Source organism: Argentina silus (assembly GCF_951799395.1).
Source record: "Argentina silus genome assembly, chromosome: 6".
NCBI lineage: Eukaryota > Metazoa > Chordata > Actinopteri > Argentiniformes > Argentinidae > Argentina > Argentina silus.
Window position 1 is genome coordinate 7,133,801 of NC_139660.1, and position 25,930 is coordinate 7,159,730.

Consider the following 25,930-nt stretch of genomic DNA (forward strand, 5'->3'; position numbering starts at 1 on the left):
TGCACTACCCCAGCATGCTTTGCCATCTGCATGCACACCTTTGACATAATATCTGATATGCCATCAACACTTGAGGCATTCACCCAAAAAGGATGCTGTCATTTATGCAGTATTTAGACACGTACACGTGGTCTCAAAAGAACAATTAATTAGTGACCTGTATCCTAATGCATCTAGCTTAAATAGTGAAAGGAATAGTGATTCTGGTTGATGTTACATGATGCATTAGAATGTTGTCAGACCAGTTATAGGCTGTCGTTTCTTCTTAGCCCAACCTCACGCTAACTGTTGTAATTTAAGTGAAAGCCAATATGTAACTATAACAGATACAGCCCACTAGCCCCATCTCTGACCTGCATGCTTCAACCAACTCCTTTGACTATCATTGGCATGCCATACAGTTCTGTAGCCAGTTGGCTTAAGCCCACACATTATGGCCAAGCAAGCAGAGCCCATAACATCTGTAAGGAATACCAATTGACCAATTCATTATCAAGTGTAATTCTGTGTAAATTCCTCCTTCCCTATAAATCTATATCTCCATCATTCCAACTGTTACCATGACAGTAATATTAAGACAGTAAATAAAGAGCAGGCAGCATTTCTTCTCTTATTGAAATACAGATTTATTTGTCCAATAACAGTTTAATCCTTCTTGGCAGCAGCCTTCCTCATGGCTGCCAGGACGTTGCTGAGCTCTTCCCTCTTTCTCTTGGCGCGGATGTGGGTTCCAATCTGGGGGGCAAATAAAGACATACATTAGAGATGTGCAACACTGACAAGAGAAAATGCATTCTTACATGATGGACAACGCTAAAGGATGAGTCAGGGAGGTAAGAGATGGAAGGGGGCAGGGACAGGAGACTACTTGTTACATGGTTTGCAAGATTATCTGCAAATCTGACCAATCAGTAAATGTGAGGGTAGCAATTCCACTTGTCTTAACCACATTGACAGTGAAGAGAACACTCTTGCAGAACCTTGAATAGGCCACAATCTAAATTGCAGAAAATGTAGGACAATCACTGTCCAAAGCTCAGGCATATACGACTTTAGAGCTACTGCAGGTTCTATGTTGCATCTCGATCACACTGCATCAAAATCGCAGACATACTGCATTGTCTTACCCCTGCTCGCATCATACTGTGATGCGGAGTTCGAGCTGGGTGGTTTGCACTTAGTCATTCAACCAATTGACTGGCTGCATCTAAAAGTCTTTAACAGGCTTTGAATAAAAGCGAACATTGTAACGCAGTTTAACTGTTTACACTGATGCCCATTGAAAAGCAATGGGACTTCCACTGGACCACAACCTGTGTGTACAGGGCTAAAGAGAGATACAATTGAATGCTTGCATCCATGCACTGAATGAAAGTTGATGGCAAGACTAGTTGGAGACTATATCCTGGGAAGGTAGTGTCTCAACACAAATACACCAGCCAGGTCAGTAACAGAGGAATCAACATGCATGCATACCCTCTTCTTGATGAACTTGAGGGCACGCTTGTCCTTGGACACCTTCAGCAACTCCATGGCACGCCTCTCATAGGGAGCGAAGCCGCACACCTCGCGGATCATGTCACGCACAAACTTGCTGTGCTTGGTCAGGCGCTGAAAAACAAACAGGGTGGTTGGATTTAGAGCAAGCACATAGCAGCAAAAAGACTCATGAAAGATAGTGACGGTTTTATCAGTGATTTAGTGCTCAGGCTATAGATCCAATGTGAGATCCAACGTATAAGTATGATCATGAGCATCACCTTCACCTTCCAGTCAGGCAGTCAGTGCCATAGAATTTCTATGGTCAGAGCAAGCTTCGTCCTTCTTAATTTAAACGGAGACAGCTGTGCGATTTGAACCAAATACATCCAAATGACTAGACCACGGTCTCTGTACTCCAACAAATGCATGTGACACAGTGCCTGTGTCACACCGCTGCATGCCTCTATGGTGTCCAAATGACGCTAACATACATGAAGTCGCTAACCCATTCATTACATGATGAGAATGTTGTCATGTTTCAGTAGATTCGCATGGACTGGTATCATCACTGGCATGGACTCACTCACCCCTCGCCTGCGACTGTGCTTCGGCGCGGTCACATTCTTGGTTACCGGGTGGCCTTTGTTTAGGCCAACGGCCATAGGGTACCTGATAGCCATGTCTGCAGAAAGAAAACTCAGGTTAGACGATTGATCACGTGAATTAAAAACGAACATGTGGCTAATGGTATGACAGTATGCGAGCCAATGCTGGCACTAGCAATATTGATAGATGAAGTACGCTAGTTTGCTAATTTACATTATTCAGTTAGCGGCACTAAAGACCAGATTACACGAGCAAGTACTAATGCAAGGATAAGCGTATTCTCTGTAGACATTTAAACGCGTCAGGACATGAAGTTCCATGTAAATCCAAGCCGGAGTGTAGAGAGGCCATGTAAACGCATCAATCTGACGGTCGAATTACATTAAAACTATAACATTTATCAAGGCAATATTTGCAACATGCCATTGATATCAACTACAGGTTACGTTGGTTTTATCAAATTTGCTCTTGATCAACAGATTACAATGATTTTAAATGGATATTAAATACTAAAATGTTCTCATCAAAAATCCTACCTGCTTTTTCAATGGCGGACAAACAGGAAGGAAAGCTTTTCGGTCAAAGCTGAGTAATGAGGATTCTCCAACAAGAGAATGTCAATGAAATATATGTAGCGCCCCCTAAGGATAGGAATACGGTGTATTCCTAAATAAGAATCTGGTTCACTGTGTGTGTGTGTGTACATTCAAGTGTGGGTCACCCGCATGGTTATTCTATGGGGTCACCAACCCCAACATTAACATAAAAAAGCAGCAAAGTGTTTCTCAACCTTTGCCTCAAGGACCAGGGACCGGTGTAGTGTCAACACAGTACAATCCCAGGGACCGGTGCATTCTACTAGAGGACTGGTCAAACTGTACTTTATGGATAGCAATCAAGAGGGAATCAGCAACCCTATTTATGGTTATTGGCCAAGTGCACTGCCACCTGTGCCTTAAAAGCCTGGGCCTCTTGGAGTACACTCATATACAGGGAGTCCACATTACAACTGGCCCTTGAGAAGTGACTATTATCATAGGGATCAGCTAACCACCAGCTAACCATCTCAGGGACAAAACAAAACTGCAATTAACAAATTATGTAATGTACTAAACATGTTAAAACAACTGTTTTTATACAGTAATTACACTGTTATTGTACAGGTATAAGGGCAAAAAGTGCTATTGTTGTATATATATTTAGTAAGATGTGATCACTCCGGACTACAACTACCAGACAAACTAGAGGCAAAAGTCAACTCTCCTTTTGGCGCGGTCCGCGTGAGGTACCGCCATCTTGCTTTGGCGAGTTCTTTCAAAAATAGTACGAGAAATGTACATGGCTTGGTAGCGGATTGCATATTTCATTCAACGAGCAAGCACGGTTAGGTTGTAGCCAACCCGCTTTTGCAGCCTGAAAACAACAAGTGCGTTGCGATCGGTCATTGAAGAAGCAAGTTTGGAAACATTGCAGAGTGGAGATAAACTTGAAGAATTGTCATGGCGACTGCAACCCCTAGCCGCGCTGCCCAGTCCACCCGGGCGGCTGCTTCAACCCCGCTTTCGCCGACGAGGATCTCGCGCCTCCAGGAAAAACAGGACCTACAGCACCTGAATGACCGCCTCGCAGTTTATATCGACCGTGCGCGGTCTTTAGAACTAGAGAATGACCGGCTCATGGTCAAGGTCTCCGAGAAGGAGGAAGTCACTACACGCGAGGTAATTCTTAACCGTTCAAATGTTGTATTTTCCATGCTGCTGAAGCATGCTAACGGTGGCTAGCTGAAGTTCCGCTAATTGGGTCTGACTAATCCCTGGAATGAAAACTATCAATGGGACGTTCAATGGTCGAAAATATTATGTGATATCACATTTGCTATTCTAACCTTCATACAGTCCTGAATGATCAGACGGCATCAATAGAAAGGAAACAATTTAGTAATGTGAAACTTTCTTTTGCATGTGTTTAATAACGTTCAATGGAGCTGCAACGTTCCATTCCAGGCCCAGTAACTGAGAGCTCACCGGTGTTGGCTACTGTAGGAGTTTATTGGTGGTAGCGGATCAACACCTGACAGCTCGGTTGAGAACTAAGAGATTGCGCGGAGAAATTACATTGTTTACTCCAGTAGTCAGCTGAACTTGGTTACGGGACCTTTGATATCAGTGCGCGCCATATACTTTATAGCACTCGCGCCAGAAGCTACAATGTATTGTTGATTGGTCGAGACGTTCCAAAATGTTGCAAGCAAACTCTCGAAAGTCTTATTAGCTCCATAGTTGCAAACGTGCTTACTATACGGACAAGTTCACTGTATTCGAATTTCGCGCGAGTATTGTTGTTTTGATGGGGGGTCAGGAGGACCTTAGCTGCATTTTCACTCGCCGAAATATAACTTGCAAGACTTGCATTGCTGAGGGAATCCCATATTATGCAACAGGCCACACAGTTACATCGGAGAGACAAATATATTTTACTTATTCGACAAAAATGTGACTTTCAACCCATTCTAGGTCGGTCGCACATTCATAATTATTGCACACAATGTCAAGTTTTCATCCGCTTTTGATGTAGTTGACAGCTGAAGTCAATAGGCAGTTAGATTGATTAGATAGATTAAAAGTGACTGAAGACCCATAACCGTGTCAGTGATTGTTTATAGTCCAGTAGTGGACTTAGGCTCAGTCACACCTGTTCTGGCAAGAGAGGTCAGCAAGGCCCTTTTGAACCTGCCCCATCCTTTCAGCTTGCCTGCTGTTGCATTCCTATGTTGTTGCATAGTGTTTATATAGAAAATCACTGGGACTAGGAAGAGCTTTGACTTGCTCTGTGTCTACTGAATTGAACAGACCCCAGAATGGGATCATTGTTTGGAACTGAGCCAAGCTGTATAGAGACCCTGCTAGAGGGAGAGTCAACGCGTGCTTATTGTTCAGATGAGTGCGTGCGTGCGTGCGGGGCTGTGGTGTGGCGAGAGCCAAAGTGCCAGATGGGGAGTGGCTCGAGGCTACGGGCGCCTTTCAAAAATTTGAATCTCTGACTGTTACTCTCTCAGCCTGTTTATATTATTAAAGCGAGAATGTCTGTTATGATTCGCCCTGAGCTGTGTGACCTGAGCTGACAGGATTTTTTTTATAAAAACTTGTTTTGAGACTGCTTGTGTGGCATATTTAAGAACTTTGTAATGATTTATGAATTTGCATGTTATTAGAGGATTAAAGTGTACAATGAAAGCATGAGATGTTCTGTTTTTAATAAAGATGTTTCCCTGGTTAGATTTCAGGAGGAGAATCACATTCACTCTCACTCTTCTCTCGTGTGTTTTTGAAGTATAAAGCTTGCCACATCCTTGAACTGAAGCTATGTACATTCATGTGTGTAGCCTATGGAGGGAAAATAGGCTCTGGTATGCTGATAAATTATCTGGACACGACTCATGTGACTGACATCGTGTGTGTGTCTCCCCCCCCTCCAACCAGGTGACTGGGATTAAGACCCTGTACGAGGCGGAGCTAGCAGATGCCCGGCGTGTACTTGACGAGACAGCGAGGGAGAGGGCCAGGCTGCAGATTGACCTGGGCAAGGCCAACTCTGAGCTGGAGGAGGTCTCCAGGAAGTGAGTAGGCTAGCTAACACCCACCCTGAGACCCATATATACTGGAGACCACTGTTGTTTTAATGGGAAAGGCTGCACATTCCTCTAACTCAATCACGCACATGGAAATAACTAGATTATATGACATACTGGAAATTCTTGGAAGTCTGTTATAGGAAATCCTTCTGGAATGTGGATCTCTGTGGGTTGTTAGACCTGTAAACAAATGTTAAGAATAAGAGTGTGCACTGCATTGCAGTCTTTTTTTGTTGTTATAATATGAGAAGGATGCTCTAAATTAGACCTACTTTACCTACCCATCTCCTACATAGACTCTTTTTTATTAGTCAATGACTTGACATGTTAATGGTTTTATGAACAGTAATTATGTGGTTATTGTAGTGTTTGCTCTCTTAATTGGTCTTGCTGTAAGTGTGTAAGCCTGATTTACTTAAATGTAATCCTCTTCTCCCTGGGTTTGGTGCTGGGGACTTTCAAGGGCAGTTCAGCCAAGCTGGTTTGACCAGATTCTTTTCGTTGGTTAAGAGCAGATGGTAGACAATTTCTGTTTTCTGAGGATGATTCATTAGCCGGACACAATGGCTGAATCACAAAAAAAATAAACGTTCCTAGATTCCTTGAATCCTCTCTACTCGCCGCTTCCTGAAATTGCATTGGAGGAGAAGTCCGAAAGGGGAAACTACAAACCTCCTCCAATGGGTTTTGAGAAGGAGGGGAGTATAGCGGATGCAATGCATTGGGGAAGACATTCAGCCAATGACTCACATGTCTGTTGATTATAGTTTACTTGGTTACTAGTCAACTATTTCAGAGACAGGAAGTCAGTGCTTTAGAAACTACCTTGCAATGCTCACCCACAAAGGGAACATCCTCATAAATTAATTTGTATCAGCAGTGATGTCACACACATCTATTAGATGATAGTAAATATATTAATATTGTTTATTACTCAGATAAAGACTAGCCTAGGTTCATCTTATTTGTTATATCATTAAATGTGAATATCATTAGATTTTCATCTAGAGGCACATAAGAAAGTAACCTAAATGTATTGTTATTACTGAGTTATAGAATAGATCCTGTTTCTCACCGTCTTCTCTCCCCCTCTCTCCTCTCAGCCTGAAGAAGAAGGATGGAGACCTGGCTCTGGCCATGGTTCGGGCCAAGGACCTGGAGGCTCAGTTCAACCAGAGCGAGGCTGCCCTCAGCACTGCCCTGAGTGAGAATGGTGGCCTGGCTGCCGAGGTGGCTGACCTCAAGGCCCAGCTCGCCAAGGTCTGTAGCTTTACAGCTTTTACGCATACCTGTTCTGTTCTACCCTAGCCTATTCTATTTCTCACACCTGTCTTACCAGTTTTATTGTAACAGTCTCGCACACACAAACAAGTTTTGGGTGACTGCTGCCTTTTTTGTGTGGTATCTTTGGTCACACCTGTCTTGACACAGCCGATGTACCATTCAAGTGATGTTTATATAAGGGGGGTTGGTTTACTACAGCAAATTGTACAGTGAACGGAAATGACTAACATGAAAGTTGGCAGAGATGTATGTGGTTAACTGTCATGAGGTAGAAGTCTATACTGTGGATTACTGTGGAAGTAATTGGGGGTCGTTAAAACCTTTGCGCTTGTGATTTGTACAACACTGGCATGCATTCACATGCTTAATGCACACCAGATACACACAAGCTTGGGCCAGGGCGATCAATCGGCCGCCTGACTTACACAGAAAACGGACTCAACCCGCTCTCATACCGTCTCTGTCCCTCCCCCAGGCTGAGGATGCTCATGCAGTGGCCAAGAAGCAGCTGGAGGCGGAGACTCTGATGAGAGTGGACCTCGAGAACCGCTGCCAGAGCATCACTGAGGAGCTGCAGTTCAGGAAGAGCATGTTTGAGGAGGTGGGTGGAGATGGCATCAATCACAGCTGTTGACCAAGGGTGGGGGTGTGTGTGTGTGTGTGGAAACAGAAACACTATTCAGTGGTGGTTTGTCAAATAAAAGCCACTATCCCCCTTCCAGCTCTGTGACACCCCGTTTTAGGTTAATGTCTTTGTGTTTATGGCCCTGAACATTGCAGAGGTCTTTGCCCCGAAGCATGTTAACAAGTTCAAACACACCCGTATTGTCATGTACTACCAGTTGTTAAAGCAGTATTCAAATTCTAACAGTGGCGTCCCACCCACATTATAATGCTAATGTTTTACCTCAGTGTCTTTTGCAAGTGCATCTAAATCTCTTTAGGTTTGTTTGCGATGTCTAAACGCACTTTCGGTGAAGTTGGTGTGTGTTTTAACTCTCTGTGTGCGTAGGAGGTGCGTGAGACGCGCCGTCGCCATGAGAAGCGCACCGTGGAGGTGGACAGCGGAGCGCACCAGGACTACGACTTCAAACTGGCCCAGGCTCTGCAGGACCTGCGCAGGCAGCACGAGGAGCAGGTCTGCATCTACAAGGGGGAGCTGGAGCACACCTTCCAGTCTAAGGTAACCAGGCTAGATGGAATGTTTGCCCAACCAATCCTCTCAGATCTACACAAGTGCATGCCTCTGATTTCAGCAGGTTTGCCCTGAAATTTTGCCCTTCTAGTCCTTTTGAAACCATTGTAATAATACTGCATCTGCAATGTGGTCCTTTTGTTCGTATTTCTATATGCCATGTTTTATATCCTGTTCAGCTCATGATTGATATTTTATCTTCTTATTCTCGCTGGATAACGTTGTTTTATATGCGCCCCCTCTTAGCGTGACATTTCTGCATCATGTTCTGCTTGTAGCTGGATAACGCCAAGGTGTCGTCTGACATGAACGACAAGGCCGTGAGCACAGCACGCGAGGAGCTGCAGGAAACTCGCATGAGGATCGAGAGTCTGGCCTATCAGCTTGCAGCTCTGCAAAAACAGGTATGCACATACATATGGTTCATATTGATGACTAAACAACCCCCCCCCCCCCCGCCTAGAAAAAAGTAGTCCACCAGGTTTGTCCTGGTTGTTATGTTGTTGTTTTTTCTCCAGTAACATGAACTCCCTGTAACCTGTGATCTGATATAACTTGATTTGTTCTTATTGGTGAGAAATGTATACAAACTTCAGTCCTACTAATGAGATTGATCTTCAACGTTTTCGCGCGATGTCCAACATTCTGCTGCCGCAACTTAGTCCTTTGATCCTTGTGTGGTTACAGTAGTCACTGCATGTATCATGACTATATCTGGTACTATATCCCCATGTGTAGGCGTCAGCGTCTGAGGATCGAGTGCGTGAGCTGGAGGAACTTCTGTCTGGAGAGAGAGACAAGCACCGTCGTCAGATGGACTCCAAGGAGAGGGAGATGGCTGAGATGAGAGACCGCATGCAGCAACAGCTCAACGAATACCAGGAGCTGCTGGATGTCAAACTGGCCCTGGACATGGAGATCAACGCTTACAGGAAGCTACTGGAGGGAGAGGAGGAGAGGTGGGAACGGCATACAATGTGTACACACACACACACACACAGTGGCAGGCACACACAAAGATCATCACTTACAAGATCTACTGGAGGGAGAGGAGGACAGGTGGGGAGTAGAGGCATGCACGCACATATACACACACACACACACACACACACAGTGCCTACTTTGAATTATGGTAGGGAGATAAGGACAGGTGAGCACAGAACATTCCTCCAGCCCATGTCTGAGTAGGTCCACGTCATTCAGTACATTCCTGGCCATCAGATTGATGCAGCTGTGTTCCAGTCTGTCTATGATTTGCTGTTGGCAAGCTGCTCAAAGAAGACAGATCACATTCCTGTTGCCACGAGCAGGTAGACCAATACATATGGCATTAATTGAAGGTCTTTGACCCATCTCTCCCAAGTTTATGGCCGATTCTCTCATATCTGTGCTTGATATTCCTGTGCTCTTCTGTCTAGAATGTTCACTTTCAGTTTTGGCACAGTGATTGAAATTAACTGCTTTTTCAGTGACCCTGAAATGTTTCATATGTCAAGCGTGCCTCAACTTGCTCTGGTACACCCCAGGCCGGAATGTAAAACACCAACCTGAATGGCTGTCATGTCAAGCTGGCACCTGTTTCTCACTTAATGTCATGCTTATGACAACTTTCTCCTGGGTTCTGTTCAGGACAACCAGAGCTTATTCAATGTAACCGGAGCTTAGTCAATGTATCCTCACTCTCCCCCTCCATTTTCAGACCGTCATGAGATTTTCATTTTCTTTAAAAAAAAAACAATGTGTAATGTGTGACAAACTGAGTTATCTCTCTTCTGTCTGCCCCTGAAGCTGAAGAAATGAGATGTTATATGTGACTGAGTAAGATTGGAAAACGATGGAATGCCTGCAAACTAAATTCTCCCCTCCCTCCCTCCCTCTCTCCCTGTGTGTCCGTCAGGCTGCATCTGTCCCCCAGCCCGTCCTCTCGTGTGACGGTGTCCCGTGCCTCGGGCAGCAGCAGCTCCTCGCGAGCCAAGAGGAAGAGGGTGGAGCTGGAGGAGGGGTCTGTTGTCGTGCCGCAGGTCCACATCAGTCAGGAGGTGGAGGTCACAGGCAGCGTGACCATCGAAGAGACTGACCTGGAGGGCAAGTGCGTCACCCTCAAGAACGACTCTGACAAGGTATGTCAAGGCAGTGTTTGGCCAGGGGTCGGTTAGGCGTACGACTGGGGTTTCCCACCCTTCTTAGAGAAACACCAGCTGTTTTCCATATTTGTTGTAACCTGAACTAGTTCACCTTTACCATAGAGCTTATTAAGAGCTTGATGATGAATTGACAACTTGAACCAGGTTGTCAATCTTCAGGCCGACAACTTTAAATGTGAAAGGGCTGGTGGTCCCCATAGGTGAAGGTTGGGAGACCCTTGTTGCACTTACTACTGCGGCTATCCTTTCTTTTTTCATATTCAGTGTGTTGTGAGTGTTCCCTTTAGTGAATGTATGGGCTCTCTGTTTCTAGGACCAGTCTCTGGGTAGCTGGAGGCTGACGAGGCAGATTGGTGAGGAAGAGGAGATCTCCTACAAGTTCTCCCCTAAGTTTGTCCTCAAGGCCGGGCAGACTGTGACAGTAAGCAGCAGCACTCACAGGGCCAGATTCATGGACACAGATTAAACCAAACGGTGGCTAAATCACACTAACAGAGAAGGGACTTGGACTTTTACGAGAATGTAATCACATTGGAACCACTGCTACCAACATTTATTGACTATAATTCATTTATTGACTATAGTCCATTGCTGTAACCATTGAGACCACTATAAAGACTGCAGTGTGTGTATTACCAGTCTAACAGTAGTGTCCTCTTGTGTGGTTGCAGGTATGGGGTGCAAACGCAGGGGTGTCCCACAGCCCCCCCTCTGATCTCCTGTGGAAGAGCCAGGCTTCCTGGGGCACAGGTGATGACATCATCACCATGCTGGTCAACTCTGACGGAGAGGTAGGCAGCAGGAGAGCGACGTCACATTGCTCATTCTCTCCCCTTTGCCCTAAAGTGTATGTAAAAGCAGTCCATTAACCATGGACTAGCTATAAGGTGTTTCCACCATGTTTCTTGCACCTCTCCTTTCCTTTAAATCCATGAGGGGATAATGAGTGTACATCCTAAAGACCTCTTCATCCCCACTACCACCCTGTACAAGTTTCTCTCCTGTAAATAAATAATAATAATAATAATTTAAAAAAAATTAATTAATTTAAAAAAGTAATTATTCCTTCTTCTAGCATTGTGACTGCCAATAGCCCCTGGTCCTAGCATAGATTACTTTTTTCTTATGATGACTGATGGATAGATGATTCACTTACTTAGCCAAATGTATTTGTTGTAAGTTGCTTTGGATAAAGGCGTCTGTTAAATGGCATAAATGTATTGTTAATGTAAACATCTGAGGAAGAAGGGTAGATGAGAGTTTTAATTTGGTTACTGTAAGATTGTGGCATGAATGCAAAACAATGCAGTGGTTTATATTCATGCTGTTCCTCTCTTGTCCAGGAGGTGGCAAAGAGAACCGTGACTAAAACTCTGATGGAGGTGGAGAATGGAGATGATGATGATGAAGACTATGAGGAGGAAGAACTCCAAGTAAGTTTACATTTTAATTGAAATCATATGGCTCCTCTTCTCCTGATTTTATTTTTTATTTTTTTTAGTAGATCTTGTTTGCTCTCACACTTCATTTGTTCTCTTTCTCCCTCTTCCCAGGGATCAAAGACCTCGTCTAGAGAATGTTCAATCATGTGAAGAAGGATCTTCGCCGCTGTTGTTTTTTCCTACAAATATCTGCTTTTGTTTTTCTAGAGTCACTCAAATATTTTTGTATACTTCATGTCATGTGTTCTTAATATTTTTATCTGATAAGACAAGATAAGAGCCTGCCCATATTTTTAACGGACTCCATTTTTAACATCCAGCCAGGTAATAATCATGAACGTGATAATTTTTGCAGTGAGTTTTTGGACTGAATATACATAAGGTGTTACACCCTCCCCCCTAATGATGTGGAGTACAACCCTCTCAAGCAGAGCTGGAAGTCTCCGGTATAAACAGAATGATATTTTTGCCTTCAGTATCACACCAAGCCATCCTCGTCAGATCTCTCTCCAGTCCATCACCCCCCTGGGACTGGAGGACACTGATGTGAAGCTGTATGTTGTCCTGAAAAGTTAGAAAGGACCTCAGTGTGTATGGGGTACTTCCATCCCATACACACGTCTGTTGAAGAGAAAACCTGGAACTACATTTTTAACCATGTCTTATTTTTAGAAGAAATTTGCAGAATGTTATTGGGAAAATGTGTTTTACTCCTTGTGGCATTTTAAGGATGGTGACATTACAGTCAATCATTGGATGATGTAAAGCTAATTTATCACCATCGAGGCGGTAGATAGAGGAGAAGGTGTTGAATTGTGGGGGGGGGGGGGGGGGAGTGGGCTGAGTGGATCATGTGATCTTTGCTTCCTTAAATGTGTAATGTAGATTGTAACTGACAGCTGTCGCCTAGCTTGTGCTGTCTGTAGACTGGTTTTCTTCATCAGAGCAACAGGGTGGAAATGAAATGGTAGGATTTATATCTCTCCTCAAAGTTTAAAAGTGTGTTTTTTAAAAGATTGTCGGATTTTAATATATCTTTAAACACCTTAAATGAAAGTGGATATTATCAAATAAGTGTTCAAACTAATTAATATTTTTGCATTGTCCTAAAATGGACAGGAATTATGCCTAATATGGTATTCATGATGAAAAGATGGTAATTGACCCCAAATGATATTTTTCCATCCTGTTGTCTAATCTGATGTTGTTGAAATGATAAATTGTGAACATGTATCTTTGAAAATTATGTTTCTCAGACAAGTACACTTAAGTTAAAATTGCAGTGTGCATATTTAAATGTAGCTATAAGATTGAATGGCAGGGAATCTGAAAAAACACAAACCAGATTTTCTTTTTTCCTTCCTTTTTTGCACCTACTGAATGTATGGTTGTGCCTAAGGCTTTGAAAATGAAGGGTAGTTGTACTTCTTCTAGTCAGCAATAGCAGTTTGGAATTTCAAAGTTTGGAATATCAAAATGTCATTGAAACCCATTCAATGGCATTAGAATTGGAGTTTTGGGAACTTGTATGATACTTGTTGCATACGGCTTATCACATACAGCTATGTGTTGTAAATGTACTGTTAAGTTTTAAAGAGGACCTCAGGATTTGAATACTCACAAACCTCATTGATCTTTCATTCTTGACACTGCTCTTAGTACAAGCAACTCACGACCCAAGCAGTGTTGACTCAACATTTCTTTTTGAATTGGATTTGGAAAAACAAGAGCAATTGGATCGTTATTATTCATGTTCACTTGATCAGCGATTTAGGCTGTAAACACATGCAATGTTGCCTCGACTTTTATAGTTTTAATATTGGCCTGGGAAACAGAATTTTTGTACGTCTTTGAATGCAGTGCTTTGCATTATTGAATATTATAATTTTGATAGGGTTGTTATCATGTTGTAATCAATTTTGTTGATGTTTTTGTTTTATTTCAAGTTCTCTGAAGATGATCAAGTTGGGGTCTAAATGGTAGTGTGATTTTCTTTAATAACCTAAATAAGGGTGAACTCTCTAAATGTTTTGGCAAAAATGTCCTTTAATCATGTCTGCTTGACACAGCTGTCTTTGCAATTTTGACTGAAAGGCATGGAAACAATGTTGCAACAATGGTACAATTGTTTTGTATTGATGCACATGATTCCATCACAGCCAATATTGGAAGATGGTGTTTGGGGGAAACAATTGTGAATCATGATTGAACTGTGATAATCATTTACTAATCACCGTTTAGCTATATAGGAGTTCCACCACTACCAGTGAATTAGCTTAAGCTTCTTGAGTAGTTTAAGTTAAGTTTGATGCACTGTTGGTTACATACAGTACCGTTGTTACACAGTACTAATCCGTGAAATACAGTATAGCATTCTCTGTACTGCCATATCTTCAGGTTTTACCCAATTTTACACATAAAATGTTACTATCTATGGCTCTTGCTATGAGATTAGAATCTGTGAGCAATACATGAAGCCAGTAGAGAAGCTAAAAAGTTATGTTAGGAGTTTTTTTTTAATTTACTGTAAGGAAATGAGGGTATGAATTGACAGAGGAAATTCACCAGTGAAGCATTATTTGAGCCATACCTAAAATTGTGAATTGATCAAATGAAAACCCTGAACTTCATCACTGTACGAGGACTTGGGAGGGGGTGGGGGAGGGGCGCATGCCAAATGTGTGTTTGTTGTACTGCTATTGATTATAATTACACTTACAATTTAAATATGTTTTTGTATACATAAATAAATGTTTTCCATAATAAATGTCCTGTTTCATCCATGCAAGCTCTACTCTCTACATCATACACATTGTTATTGATTTAATCAGATATTTAGCTGGTAGGTTAAATTATTAGGGAACTACTGTTTCAATTATTGCAATGCAAGTCTAGACCATAGGATGGCAGTATATACAAACCATCAGAGAAAAAGACATTTGAGACTAAATATAAAGCATCTAGTATCTAGTAAAGGCATAGAGAGAGAAGATATATTACATATATATATATTAATTTTAATTTAATTTGTGAGAGATTTGTAACTCAGTCTTCACACAACATCTCCTGTACCCTAGGCCCTGGGCACTCTAGTCTCTCATGCTAGACTCAAACCTAAGACATTGCAGCTGAGAGAGACTTGTTGGCACTGTCATAACAATAGACATCCATAAGCATTAGGATTTAAACACAAAAAACCTAGGTTACCATCATTGGTTCAGCCCTCTATTTTAGGTCACCCACAATAGCCCGCCAGTCCAAAAGAGTGTGATTATCGAACTCATAGCTGCTAACAGCTGCATCCTGTGTCCACTGCGATGACATCAGAGGGCAGAGTGGCAGGAAGAGGGGACGTGAGTGAGGACATCCGGCACATCCTCTGGCCTGAGAACAGACATCAGAACAAACACCTGTGGAGTGGAGGAGAATAGTCCTGCATCCTCCCATCCCGCCAGGGCACCCATCCAAGACCTCAGTTCAGATAGACCACTGGTCATAGGCAAAACACAGCGTGTGTGTGCGTGTGTGTGTGTGTGTGTGTGTGTGTGTGTGTGTGTGTCTGTGTCTGTGTCTGTGTCTGTGTCTGTGTGTGTCTCTCTGTGTGTCTGTGTGAGAGAGAGAGAGATGATATGCATTGTCACCTTCTTAAGCCTCCAGATATCCAAGGGTTGGAATGCCACAGTGGCCAACATTGTTATCACTGTTAAAGATTACAGAGTGACAGACACTTGGAATCTGTCTAACGTTACAATCTCAAGTGCTTGGCGATAGCATGGCCTTTGTGATAAATACCAGACGAATGTACAATTCATGTTTTCACCTGGTGGTGGTGCTAGCACGCTGTTCTACAGGAATGCGGAACCTTTTTCGTAGTATTTTTGTTTCTCTCGGGTTGGAGTTGGAAATGGAACCTTCACATGATCATGTGATTTTGATTAGGCTAGCTATCAAGCTAAATGTATGCAGAGTGCTCTTCACATAGCGAATAGTTGTTTCAGCGTTGTATATTGACAGTTAAATTATAGTAAGTAACCATGTTGTTAGTGTTGTCTGACGAACATAAGGAGCATTTGGGGTTTCTACCAGAGGTGGACTCAGCAGGTAAATAGCTATTAGCATGAGAGCTAACTACGATATGACATCTAACCAACGCTAGACGAACTAGCCAGCTATGTTGTAAGCTAATGTAACTGTCTGTAAAACAACACGAAGAGACAGAAACTACTGTGAACTGGCTTTGTTTCTCCAACAGCTTTTATTGTGTATAGATCTGAATTGTAACTTGCTAGTTAGTAACTATAAAGAGTTAGTGTGAAAAGAGGTTGAAAAGAGGTTGTGAAAGAGGTTGAGATACTTGGCTTCTAGCTGCTAAGCCTGTGTTGTTGTTGCCTGAACTGCTGTCCTTGTTTTTCCTCAGTGGTTGGTGAGTTTGGACGAATAGCTGTTGAGTTCCTGAGAAAGGGAAGTAATCCTAAAATATATGAGGGGGCTGCCAGTAAGTACTGCACCAATGTTCTATGACTATAAACATGGAATGCAACATGTTGGCAATGTCATTTTCATAAATGAGTATCAGACGTCATCAAATGGGTTGTGTCCCCCAGGGAAGCTGAGTGTTGCTGTGGAGACAGTGCAGCATGGTGTAGAGGGGCTCATGTACCTGCTCACGGAGAGCTCCAAACTCATGGTGAGTGCAGACCATACCCGTTCAATAGCCTGAACACTCACTGTGTCCATTTTACAGCTAGAACACTCTGTAACCACTCTAGTGAATGAGAATACTTGCTCTACCCACGCCAATCACTAGCACACAGAGTTTGAACTCTAGAACTAGCAGATTCACTATCCTCACCTTATACTAACACACTTGCTACAACCACTGTACAGCTAACACACTCACTGTGTACCCAGCATACAGCAGCAGCTAGAACACTCACTTCCATCTTGTCTGTGTAGGTCTCTGAGGTGGACTTCCAGGACTCAGTGCTGGTGCTGGGCTTCTCTGAGGAGCTGAACCAGCTCCTGCTGCAACTCTACCTGGACAGCAGAAAGGAGATCCGGAGCATTCTCAGCGAGCTGACCCCCTCGCTGCCACACTACCACAACCTGGAGTGGAGGCTCGATGTACAGGTGTGTGCATTATCTATCTCTCCTGCTCTCTCTGTCTCTTTCTGTGTGCATGATAGCTCTATCATACCCAAAGACATCTCCCCTCCTGTGTGGTAGTTTAAGCTCTACCTCCCTCCCACTGTCTCAGTATGTTAACACTGGGCTGTCCTCCCCTCTCCCTCTGTCCTCCCCTCTCCCCCTGTCCTCCCCTCTCCCCCTGTCCTCCCCTCTCCCTCTGTCCTCCCCTCTCCCTCTGTCCTCCCCTCTCCCCCTGTCCTCCCCTCTCCCCCTGTCCTCCCCTCTCCCTCTATCCTCCCCTCTAGTTGGCCAGTCGTGCTCTGCGGCAGCAGGTGAAACCTACAGTGAGTCTGAAGCTGCACCTGGAGGAGAGTGGTGGTGAGATGAGTGCCCGTGTCCTGCAGACGGACCCTGCCACCCTGCTGCACCTCATCCAGGAGCTGGAGAGCGCCCTAGCTGAGCTCAAGACCAACCACTGCCGCAGGATCCTGCGCAACATCAAATAGGGTCCCCCTTCGGAGCTGACACAGAGCCCTGTGCATCATCAAATTAGGTCCCGGCTGGTCTGGAATGGAACCCTGTGCAACATCAAATAGGTTCCCCTCTAACTCAGAACCCAGGTCATGGTCCAATTTGGTCCTCACTGACCAAAAGTCCTGTACAGCATCAAATAGGGTCCCCTCTGACTTGGAACTATGCAGAACATCTAATAGGGTTCTCTCTGATACTGAATAAATCTCAACATGGAGCCGTGCCACCAGAGGGTAGTACAGTTCAGCCCTCCGAAGGGATTGGGAGAATAGGAGATGGGCAGCTGTAACATAGCATGAACTGTCTTAACTGGGTTGGTTATGTCCTTGTCTCCTTCTGCACAGATCTGAGCAGACAGGACGGGTTGACCTGTGTAACGTTTGTTCAGTTAGGGCAAGTGAAGGGAAGGAGACAAGGAGAGACACCCAATGGTAGAAACATAAACATAATGTAGAAACATAAAGGCACTGCAAATCTAATTGGCTGTTAAATAATGTATAGTAATGAAGCTACTATTAATTACATGAGAATTGGGGGGGGGGGGGGGGGGGGCGGCGGCATTTTGACTCAAGGAGGGCATTGGCAGTCATTTCTAATGTGTAAGGACGGAGTTTACTGATCAAGGATGTCTTTTCTAATACTATGTCAGCTGTACACAGCACCTGGCAAAAGACACATCCTCCACCCTCTGTTGTAATCATGCATTGCTATTGAATTCATTGACTGTTTTTGTTTGTTTGTTTTTTTAAATATATGTTTTAAGTGTTTGTGTTTTATAAAAGTGTTTGTATTCAACACATTTCATATGAGAGCTGCCTTAGCTGGGACCAATTCTGGATGAGAGGGAGGGAGAACACTGCACTGTATTACGTAGAGAATTCAGAATGTGTACATTTTCTGCATTGATTAAGCCAATTACATTGCGTCTTACATCAAGAGTGTGGTCGAAGGTAGTCAATGTGATGCATGAATTGTGCCATTGTCATGGACGTCGATTGTCCATTTTTTATCCTCATTCATGCCTGACTAAAATGTGTTTCATGATTTTGTATTATTTTTGCCTAAAAGAGAATATGCTGAATGCTATTTTTCACTTACTTTGCATAAAGCAAGATATTGAACCTTTTTCTGTCTCTTCTCTTCCTTTGGTTTGATGGTGTTCGAGCTGCGTCTCCTCATGTCCTTCAGAGAACCGTGGTTACATATGTAACCTAAAGATTTCCTATATAATTGAATTGTCCATTTATAGTTCACAAAGGGATGCTTTCAAGTATACAGTGTTTTATGTGAGGGAATGTTCTGTATGAGTTTGGCTGAGAACTGTTGATTATATTAGGAGAACTTATGGCCCACTTTATCATGCTTACTTAATAAATACATCAGAAAGACATCTAATGATTTTTATCAGATTGAGCACAGATTTTCTGAAAGTTACATGTTTGTCATGAATTGGCCATCATCAAATTATAGATAATTTTTAATCAATTAACACAATCAGATCCTAACTTGACATGCCCTGTCGAGCTGTCACTCCTGACTGTGTGGTGTAGTACAGTAAAACTCACCACTTTACTGTGCTTGATTGTCTCAGTATAATATTATTTCCCTGCTAAGGTAATGATTAATCGTTAAGACCTCCCATCATCCAAAAAGCACCAAAACAAAACATTGATGAGTAAGTCTATTTCCCTGTGTGTTCTCATGGTGGTAAACCATCAGTCCCCGCTTTCAGTGAAAACAAAAGCAGAGACTGGACAGAGTGAGTAAGAGCAGAGATTCGATGCCAACTTCCATGGCAGTTTCGAGACAGTTTTAAGCCTGAGAAGATGGTCCAGTCCTTTCATATCAGTACAGGAGTATGGTCTAGTGATCACAATAGAACTGGCTAATATAGTCGGTGGGATGTAACTGCTATAGTGGGCCCTGACCCTGTTCCATTACGGCCCCTAGCCTCTGGAGCCACTGTCATCATAAACGTCCTGTAAGGTCAAAGGTCCTTCAGGTGGGAGTCCCGCTGGTGTGAGGTCACTCTGACACACAAGCACAGGGAAATGACACAGGTGCTTCCTGTGCGTCATCGTCACCGCCACTTACAGCGCTTCCTGCCATCTGCTGCACCCTCTGAAATTGTCTATTCCTGGTTGAACACTCAAATAAAATTATATGGTCATATCCTTTAGAAAGGTCATGTGACGTGAATTTAACTTTGTCAGTTTGAGGGCAGGATCACATAGACTCCACCTTGTTCATTATGCACGTGTATACCCTCATAAAAGAAACAAGGCAACACAACAGGTTCTAAATAGGTCACAGTCATAAAATAATTACTTTTATTACATGTAATAGGTAATAACTTTGCAGTGAAAGTACATTAGTAACATAAGGTTATAATCAATGTCAGCATTGTTATGGGACATTAGACTGTGAAGAATCACAACATGATTGAAGGACTGACACAGCGTAGCATGACAGACAACCTACTTTAACAATACCAAGAAAATGTAGTGTCACTCATACAGTGCAGTTTGTAAGTAATGGGACAGTAAAATTTGTTTTCTTCTTTTGGGTCTACACTCCAAAAGTTTGGATTTGAAAAAAATGCTTCACTGTCCCATAAAGAGCGCTACAGGAGATCTTTTCTGCCTGCCACAATAAAACTGTACAACTCCTCCTCCGGCTGGCTTGATCGGGGTGATCAAAGTCAGGCTGTGGGGATGTTAAATCATACTGGACTGTTCTTACTGTATATAAAGTTTCAGATGTCTATTTTATTCTATTATTCTATTGTCACTTTACTTTATTTTGTTGTTGTTGTTTGTGATGTGAGCTGCTTTAAAGCCTTAATTTCCCTTCGCGGATCAATAAAGTACCTATCTATCTATCTATCTATCTATCTATCTATCTATCTATCTATCTATCTATCTATCTATCTATCTATATTCCAGAGCGAGATGCTGAGGGCGGGCTGGTGCAGGAGTGAGAGGTCAGGGGCTTTAAGGGGGGCCTAGGCAGTAACAGGTGGGTTTCTCAGGGTACGGAGTTTAGGGAGTAGAGGGGGGGTTCTCATGGTGGTGGTGGTGGGGGGGGGTAACTTCTGTCAAAGTCAACTGTTCTCATAGACAGATGTACATCGCCTGAGAGCCTGCCTCAGCAACACAGCCTGTGTGTGTGTGTGTGTGTGTGTGTGTGTGTGTGTGTGTGTGTGTGTGTGTGTGTGTGTGGGAGAGAGAGAGAGAGAGAGAGATACGGAAATGCAGACACGGGTAAAATTGATTGTCTCAGTATAATATTGTGTGTAATGTATGTGTGAGGATTCGTCCTGATCCTCCTTAACGAGAAACTGACTCTTACTAATTCGTACTATGACCTTTGATTACAGTATGAATATGGTCAATGTTATATGCCTGAATATGATCCTTTCACACCCTCCACCATTGACTATGTGTTGTGGGAGGTCAAGCTAGTGTGTATGCGGGTTTTGGTGAACTATAGGCTGGCACAGCTATGTTTAAAGAGATGCATACTACAGGAATTGTGTATATTTTCAGCCACTAGTTCTCTCATGAGCCAAAAAACGGGTCCCTGGATTGGAAAATGTTGTCAAGAATTTACCTGATTGGTCAGAGAGGGGCACACCTCCCCACTACCATGAGCAAAAGCTTATTTTGCAAAAGTATGTTGTCTTTAAACTAAGGACTGTGTCGTCTAACGAGATAAGAAATCAATCTACATTATATGAACCACACAGTCAACACTTAAGACCAAAATTTTATGTAAAGAATTAGCAACAAATATCCTGTAGCATCTATTTAACTGCCTGCAGTGACTGGTATCAAACACTGTTTGCCAATACTACACCCTCAATCAACAACCATACAATACCACACCGAAAAGCTAACTTTTAGTCAGATGTAGACAGACGATGTCATGGATACTAATCACAAGGTTATTGTAAAACTCCAAGCACTACTGCTACACATGGAGGTTGAGCTGAGGCTGGAGGGAGCTGGAGGAGACCTGACCCCACAAAGACATGCAACTGGTGAGGGGGCGGCTGGCAGGAACATTGTTGAGGATGGAGTGATTGTCCATCAAAGGGATTGGTTACAGGGTGGCACGCGCCGTCCCATAGCATTTGACATTACAAAGGACAGCTGCACCCTCTGTTGAGTTGGGTAGAGTAGATTGTGGTTCCTTTTATCATTGGCTGTATTGCATTTGCAGGACCATTATTATTTCAGGGGCCAACTCTTTTCGAACAACTCTATTCTAAAACCAAACGTATCAATACAACTCTCTTATCTATTGCTCCATGTTATAAACATTGGGCCTAATTGCACACTAAGTAGATATTTGGCCGGCTGCATTAAATGTTCTTATCAACAGACCTTTTGAGCAATTAAATATTTGCCTTGTGTAGAACATTAGTGGATATTTTAGATACAACTGTTTGACTAAACTCACCATGAGTAGCCCAATGTGTTGACACATAACTGAAATCAAATAGATACAATTATGGGAATTTTTCAAAAAATATTGATCAAATATAGAGTTCCATACGCCTAGAAAACGGAACCTCTGGTCAGTGGACTACTTACAGTGGATAAAAGGTAGGCTACACATTTTGACAGGAGTGGGCGCGGCCTATGATTCATAAATATACTTCTATATATGGTCAAATTAATGAGAAATCCACTTAGAAGAGAAGAACATAGCATACTTTATGTGTATTCGGTACTCGGCGCTCTCGGACAATGGGCTGCATTCAATAATCTTCTAACAAATAAAACATGTTGAATCTATTCGATTCTTACAGCAAAAATGCATTGATGTGATAATTGTTAACATTTTGGAACAACTTTAACTTCTAGGCTGCAGGCATAGGCCTATTCCGACTATATTCCGTCCCAACAGCCAATCCAAAGTGAGTGGAGTGAGACAGCTGTGATTTCGCCGAGTTGGAAAACAAAACAAAGAATTGATTCCGCAACTTTTGTTGTCGCTGAGTATCATGTAGTCACTATTTCGACATTTGCTCATTTGTTACACCGGCCAATGCGACCATCAATAGTTTCAGTCAGTTGAGAGATTGTTTTGTAATCACGAAACTGTGTTAAACCCCTCGAGCGCCGGGGTCGTGAATTATTCATGAGGTGCTGCTGACACAGGCGTCGTAGAAAAGTTGAGTTTACTAACTTTGGGACGGGAGCGGAGTCCGGGCACCGAATAGATCTAGGAAAATCACCGGCGCAAAGGGAAAACACATTTCAAATAACTTTTCTGATGTAGGGGACACATTTTTCTGTTCTCTTTTCAACTTTTTAAATTTGTTTTGAGACGAATTTGACGACAGGAAAGGTGATAAAAGAACTATTTTTGTTGGAGGTTTCAGGAAAGTTTCAGGAGAAGAAGCCTAAGCTACTTCAGAGGACATAACTTTTGATATTTGTAGTCGCCTCTAAACTGTATATTTTTTCTATTCTCTGTATTGCCCTGTAACTTTTCCACTAAGCAAAATGAACAACCCACTGCAGCCTATGCCAGGACAACAAGTTATCCATGTCGCGCAGGACTCGGATACGGATCTCGAGGCGCTTTTTAATTCGGTTATGAACCCCAAACCAAGTTCATGGAGGAAAAAACTTTTACCCGAGTCGTTTTTCAAGGAGCCCGACTCTGGATCTCACTCCCGACAGTCAAGCACTGATTCAGGGAGCCACCCTCCCAGGCTAACCGTACAGCACGTACGGTCACATTCCTCCCCTGCGTCCTTACAGCTTGGAACGGGAGCCAACCCAACTCCAAGCCCGGCACATCATGCGCATATCCGGCACCAATCTTTCGATGTTGCCGATGAGTTACCCCTGCCTCCTGGATGGGAGATGGCCTACACATCCAACGGACAGAAGTATTTTCTCAAGTAAGTTTTTAATTCTACAATTTCTCACACTGACTTTTATAATAGGCCCAAATTGCTCAGAAATCAAAACACACACACCACACAACTATTTATGCCATATATACAGTTCAGTCTAGTCGTCAGTGTAGACATTTGCGCATCCAAATGATAAGTGGGTCCTGAAAATCAGTGTAACTTGAGCGCAAACGCCAACAACAATAGGGACAGATCACTGATAAACGAGCGGCCCCTCTGAGCGCTGTGCGGCCAGTTTGACTGAGTACACTGTTTTTGTGTCTTTGTTTGCAACTGTCAGCTAAAACCCTAATACCCTTCCCTTATTCACACAGGTCGAACCCAATAGGTAACGGCGTGTAGCCTCAAGTCATTTTGAGCGATCCCTACCTGTCTGTGCTTGCAGTGTGGGGCCCCGAGATTCGAGAAGTTAACACTTTGTCAAACTTTTAATGCCTAGTAGGGGCTGCATGCTTTTGTTCTAAGTAGGTTAATCCCATTCTGGAATGATTGAATCACTTCACGAACATAAAAGAACACCTGCCATTAGAACCCTCAGTTAAATATTTTGCCTCTGGTCCAGTCTGTGAATTAGACCAAAATCTTTCTATGCAACTTGATCACAGACCATCTCTAGTGAGTTGTGCAATACCTGACTTAGTTCAGTGAAGTTGTCTTAGGTTTCGTTTGGAGCCCCAGCTGGTTAGACCACAATGGCTCTGGCGTTGATAATCCGCACCCACGCACATTGATGAACGGCCTGTACCTTATACAGACGCCTCTACGCTGAGGTGTCTGTGACCTTTCACCCCTGACCATAGCTCAACTCAGCTCAAGAACAAGGTGTGATGTGTTTCTCTTGACAGGACAGTATCACTGTTGAGAATCTATGTTGTTGCACCTGTAACATGCACGCACAGACAGACACAGACACAAAGCCTGTGATCCCTTCTCTTGTTAACTTTGATAAGGAGGTGACTACGTTATCAGCGAGAAGTCTTTCTCTGTGGGGTGGCATATCTCTTCATCTCTTCATCTGGCCTGCTGGAGATGCAGTCAGTCTCTATGCAAATGTGTGTTTTGACTTGACTCTCAGGAACGAGACGACTAGGCAGACCTATTCTTCCCTGCCCCAGGGGTCATGGTGGTTACCTGACTATAGGGAGAGGTGTGTGTGTGTGTGTGTGTGTGTGTGTGTGTGTGTGTGTGTGTGTGTGTGTGTGTGTGTGTGTGTGTGTGTGTGTGTGTGTGTGTGTGTGTGTGTGTGTGTGTGTGTGTGTGTGTGTGTGTGTGTGTGTGTGTTGAGGTTGGTGTGTGTGTTGAGGTTGGTGTGTGTGTTGAGGTTGGTGTGTGTGTCGAGGTTGGTGTGTGTGTCGAGGTTGGTGTGTGTCGGAGTGTGTGTGTGTCAGTGTGTGTCCGGGGTCAGCTCAGTGGGGTGTCCTCCTAGGGGGCAGTAATTATAGAAGGTGTGAGAAAACACACCCTCCAGAGTGCAGCCTTGGGGCGAGAGGCAACAGAGGCCCTCCTGGCTCTCAAAACTTGTTGACTTTACAGTGCCTCTCACACCTAGATCTGATTCCCAGATTCCCCCATCTAACACACTATCAATGGCCCATCAAGTAATGAGCCCCAGACTCATTGTCTTTCTAACTATTCTGTATTAGTCCAATATTAGCATGTACACAAGCAACCAGGTAAAACAATGAATAACAAAGCAGTGGTGCAGAGCAGAGCTCTCTCTCTTTCTCTCAGGAAACAGACAGCTATCGGCCTGTAATGTAAACATTGTGTGTGTGTGTGTGTGTGTGTGTGTGTGTGTGTGTGAGAGAACAGATAATGAGAGTAGCAGAGAGAGATGTGCCTGTGGTCTGTGGCAGTGGGTGCTTGCAGACCTGACCCTCAGGGTAACTAACGACGTCAGCTCTGATCATGAGTCTGGCTGTTCATTAGCCGACTTCACACAGTCCCACAGGAGAGGTGAAGAGTGCATGTGATGAGTCGAGAGAGGCAGAGAGAGAGGCAGAGAGAGAGGCAGAGAGGGAGGGGGAGGATGACAAGGGAGAGAGAAAACAATGTAGAAGAATGGAGTGAGTGTGGAACAAGTGGGTGAGAGAGAGGTAATGAGGGAGTTAAAGAGGGAGTGGCTGAGACCAGCTCTTATATCTATAGTTTATCATTTTTGGGGAGGGGGGAGGAGAGGAGAGGAGGGAACATCTCTCATCGAACTGCAAGCCCTAGAGGTGTCTCCTCTCCTTCTCTCCCTCCCTCTCCCAGTCGGGGGTGAGAACATGTCTGCTCCTGCCTCCAACCTCCTGAGGTGTTCACTGTTGGCTTCATCACCACCAACAGAGCTGGAGGGGAGCCCTGGCTTCCCTCCGTCCCTCCCTCCCCCCAACCCAACCTCCCCTCCCCCTCCCTCACCTCACCCAGCAATTAACCAGGCAGCGGAACAAAGTCATCCTGGCCCGGCCCGGCTCCAGCAGTGTGCCAGTTTCACTTTGAGCTCTCTGTGTAGGAGGCAACTGCTGCTCCATCATGACTCCTGTCAGCCTGTTGTTAACCCTTTGAGGAGTC

At 43.7% G+C, this 25,930-nt stretch overlaps 4 protein-coding genes across 6 annotated transcripts in view; 3 read left to right on the forward strand and 1 right to left on the reverse strand.

Moving 5' to 3' along the window:
• Positions 1-601: 601 nt before the first annotated feature.
• On the reverse strand, positions 602-2,710 carry rpl36 (ribosomal protein L36). Its single transcript, XM_083671435.1, has 4 exons — positions 2,625-2,710; positions 2,070-2,164; positions 1,477-1,611; positions 602-735 (listed from the first exon to the last, which is right to left on the reverse strand). The coding sequence occupies exons 2-4, from the start codon at positions 2,160-2,162 to the stop codon at positions 646-648; spliced, it is 318 nt and encodes a 105-aa protein (XP_083527561.1). The 5' UTR covers positions 2,163-2,164; positions 2,625-2,710; the 3' UTR covers positions 602-645.
• A 654-nt stretch (positions 2,711-3,364) lies between these two features.
• lmnb2 (lamin B2) lies at positions 3,365-14,539 on the forward strand. Its single transcript, XM_083671739.1, has 12 exons — positions 3,365-3,806; positions 5,568-5,704; positions 6,823-6,979; positions 7,479-7,604; positions 8,016-8,186; positions 8,477-8,602; positions 8,937-9,157; positions 10,096-10,318; positions 10,656-10,763; positions 11,014-11,133; positions 11,686-11,775; positions 11,896-14,539. Exons 1-12 carry the CDS (start codon positions 3,588-3,590, stop codon positions 11,932-11,934), a joined length of 1,737 nt encoding a protein of 578 aa, XP_083527865.1. The 5' UTR covers positions 3,365-3,587; the 3' UTR covers positions 11,935-14,539.
• Positions 14,540-15,696: 1,157 nt separating this feature from the next.
• commd2 (COMM domain containing 2) lies at positions 15,697-18,568 on the forward strand. The gene is made up of 5 exons (XM_083671057.1): positions 15,697-15,885; positions 16,202-16,279; positions 16,389-16,471; positions 16,741-16,914; positions 17,217-18,568. The coding sequence occupies exons 1-5, from the start codon at positions 15,819-15,821 to the stop codon at positions 17,415-17,417; spliced, it is 603 nt and encodes a 200-aa protein (XP_083527183.1). The 5' UTR covers positions 15,697-15,818; the 3' UTR covers positions 17,418-18,568.
• A 4,032-nt stretch (positions 18,569-22,600) lies between these two features.
• Positions 22,601-25,930, forward strand: part of wwtr1 (WW domain containing transcription regulator 1) — a 33,813-nt gene continuing 30,483 nt past the window's right edge. For 2 of the 3 annotated variants that reach the window (XM_083671797.1, XM_083671798.1), the window contains exon 1: positions 22,601-23,362. In XM_083671797.1, the coding sequence (XP_083527923.1) occupies positions 22,959-23,362 (404 nt within the window). In that variant the 5' untranslated portion in view covers positions 22,601-22,958. The remainder of the gene's footprint in view (positions 23,363-25,930) is intronic. The other variant, XM_083671799.1, reaches the window with a different exon arrangement.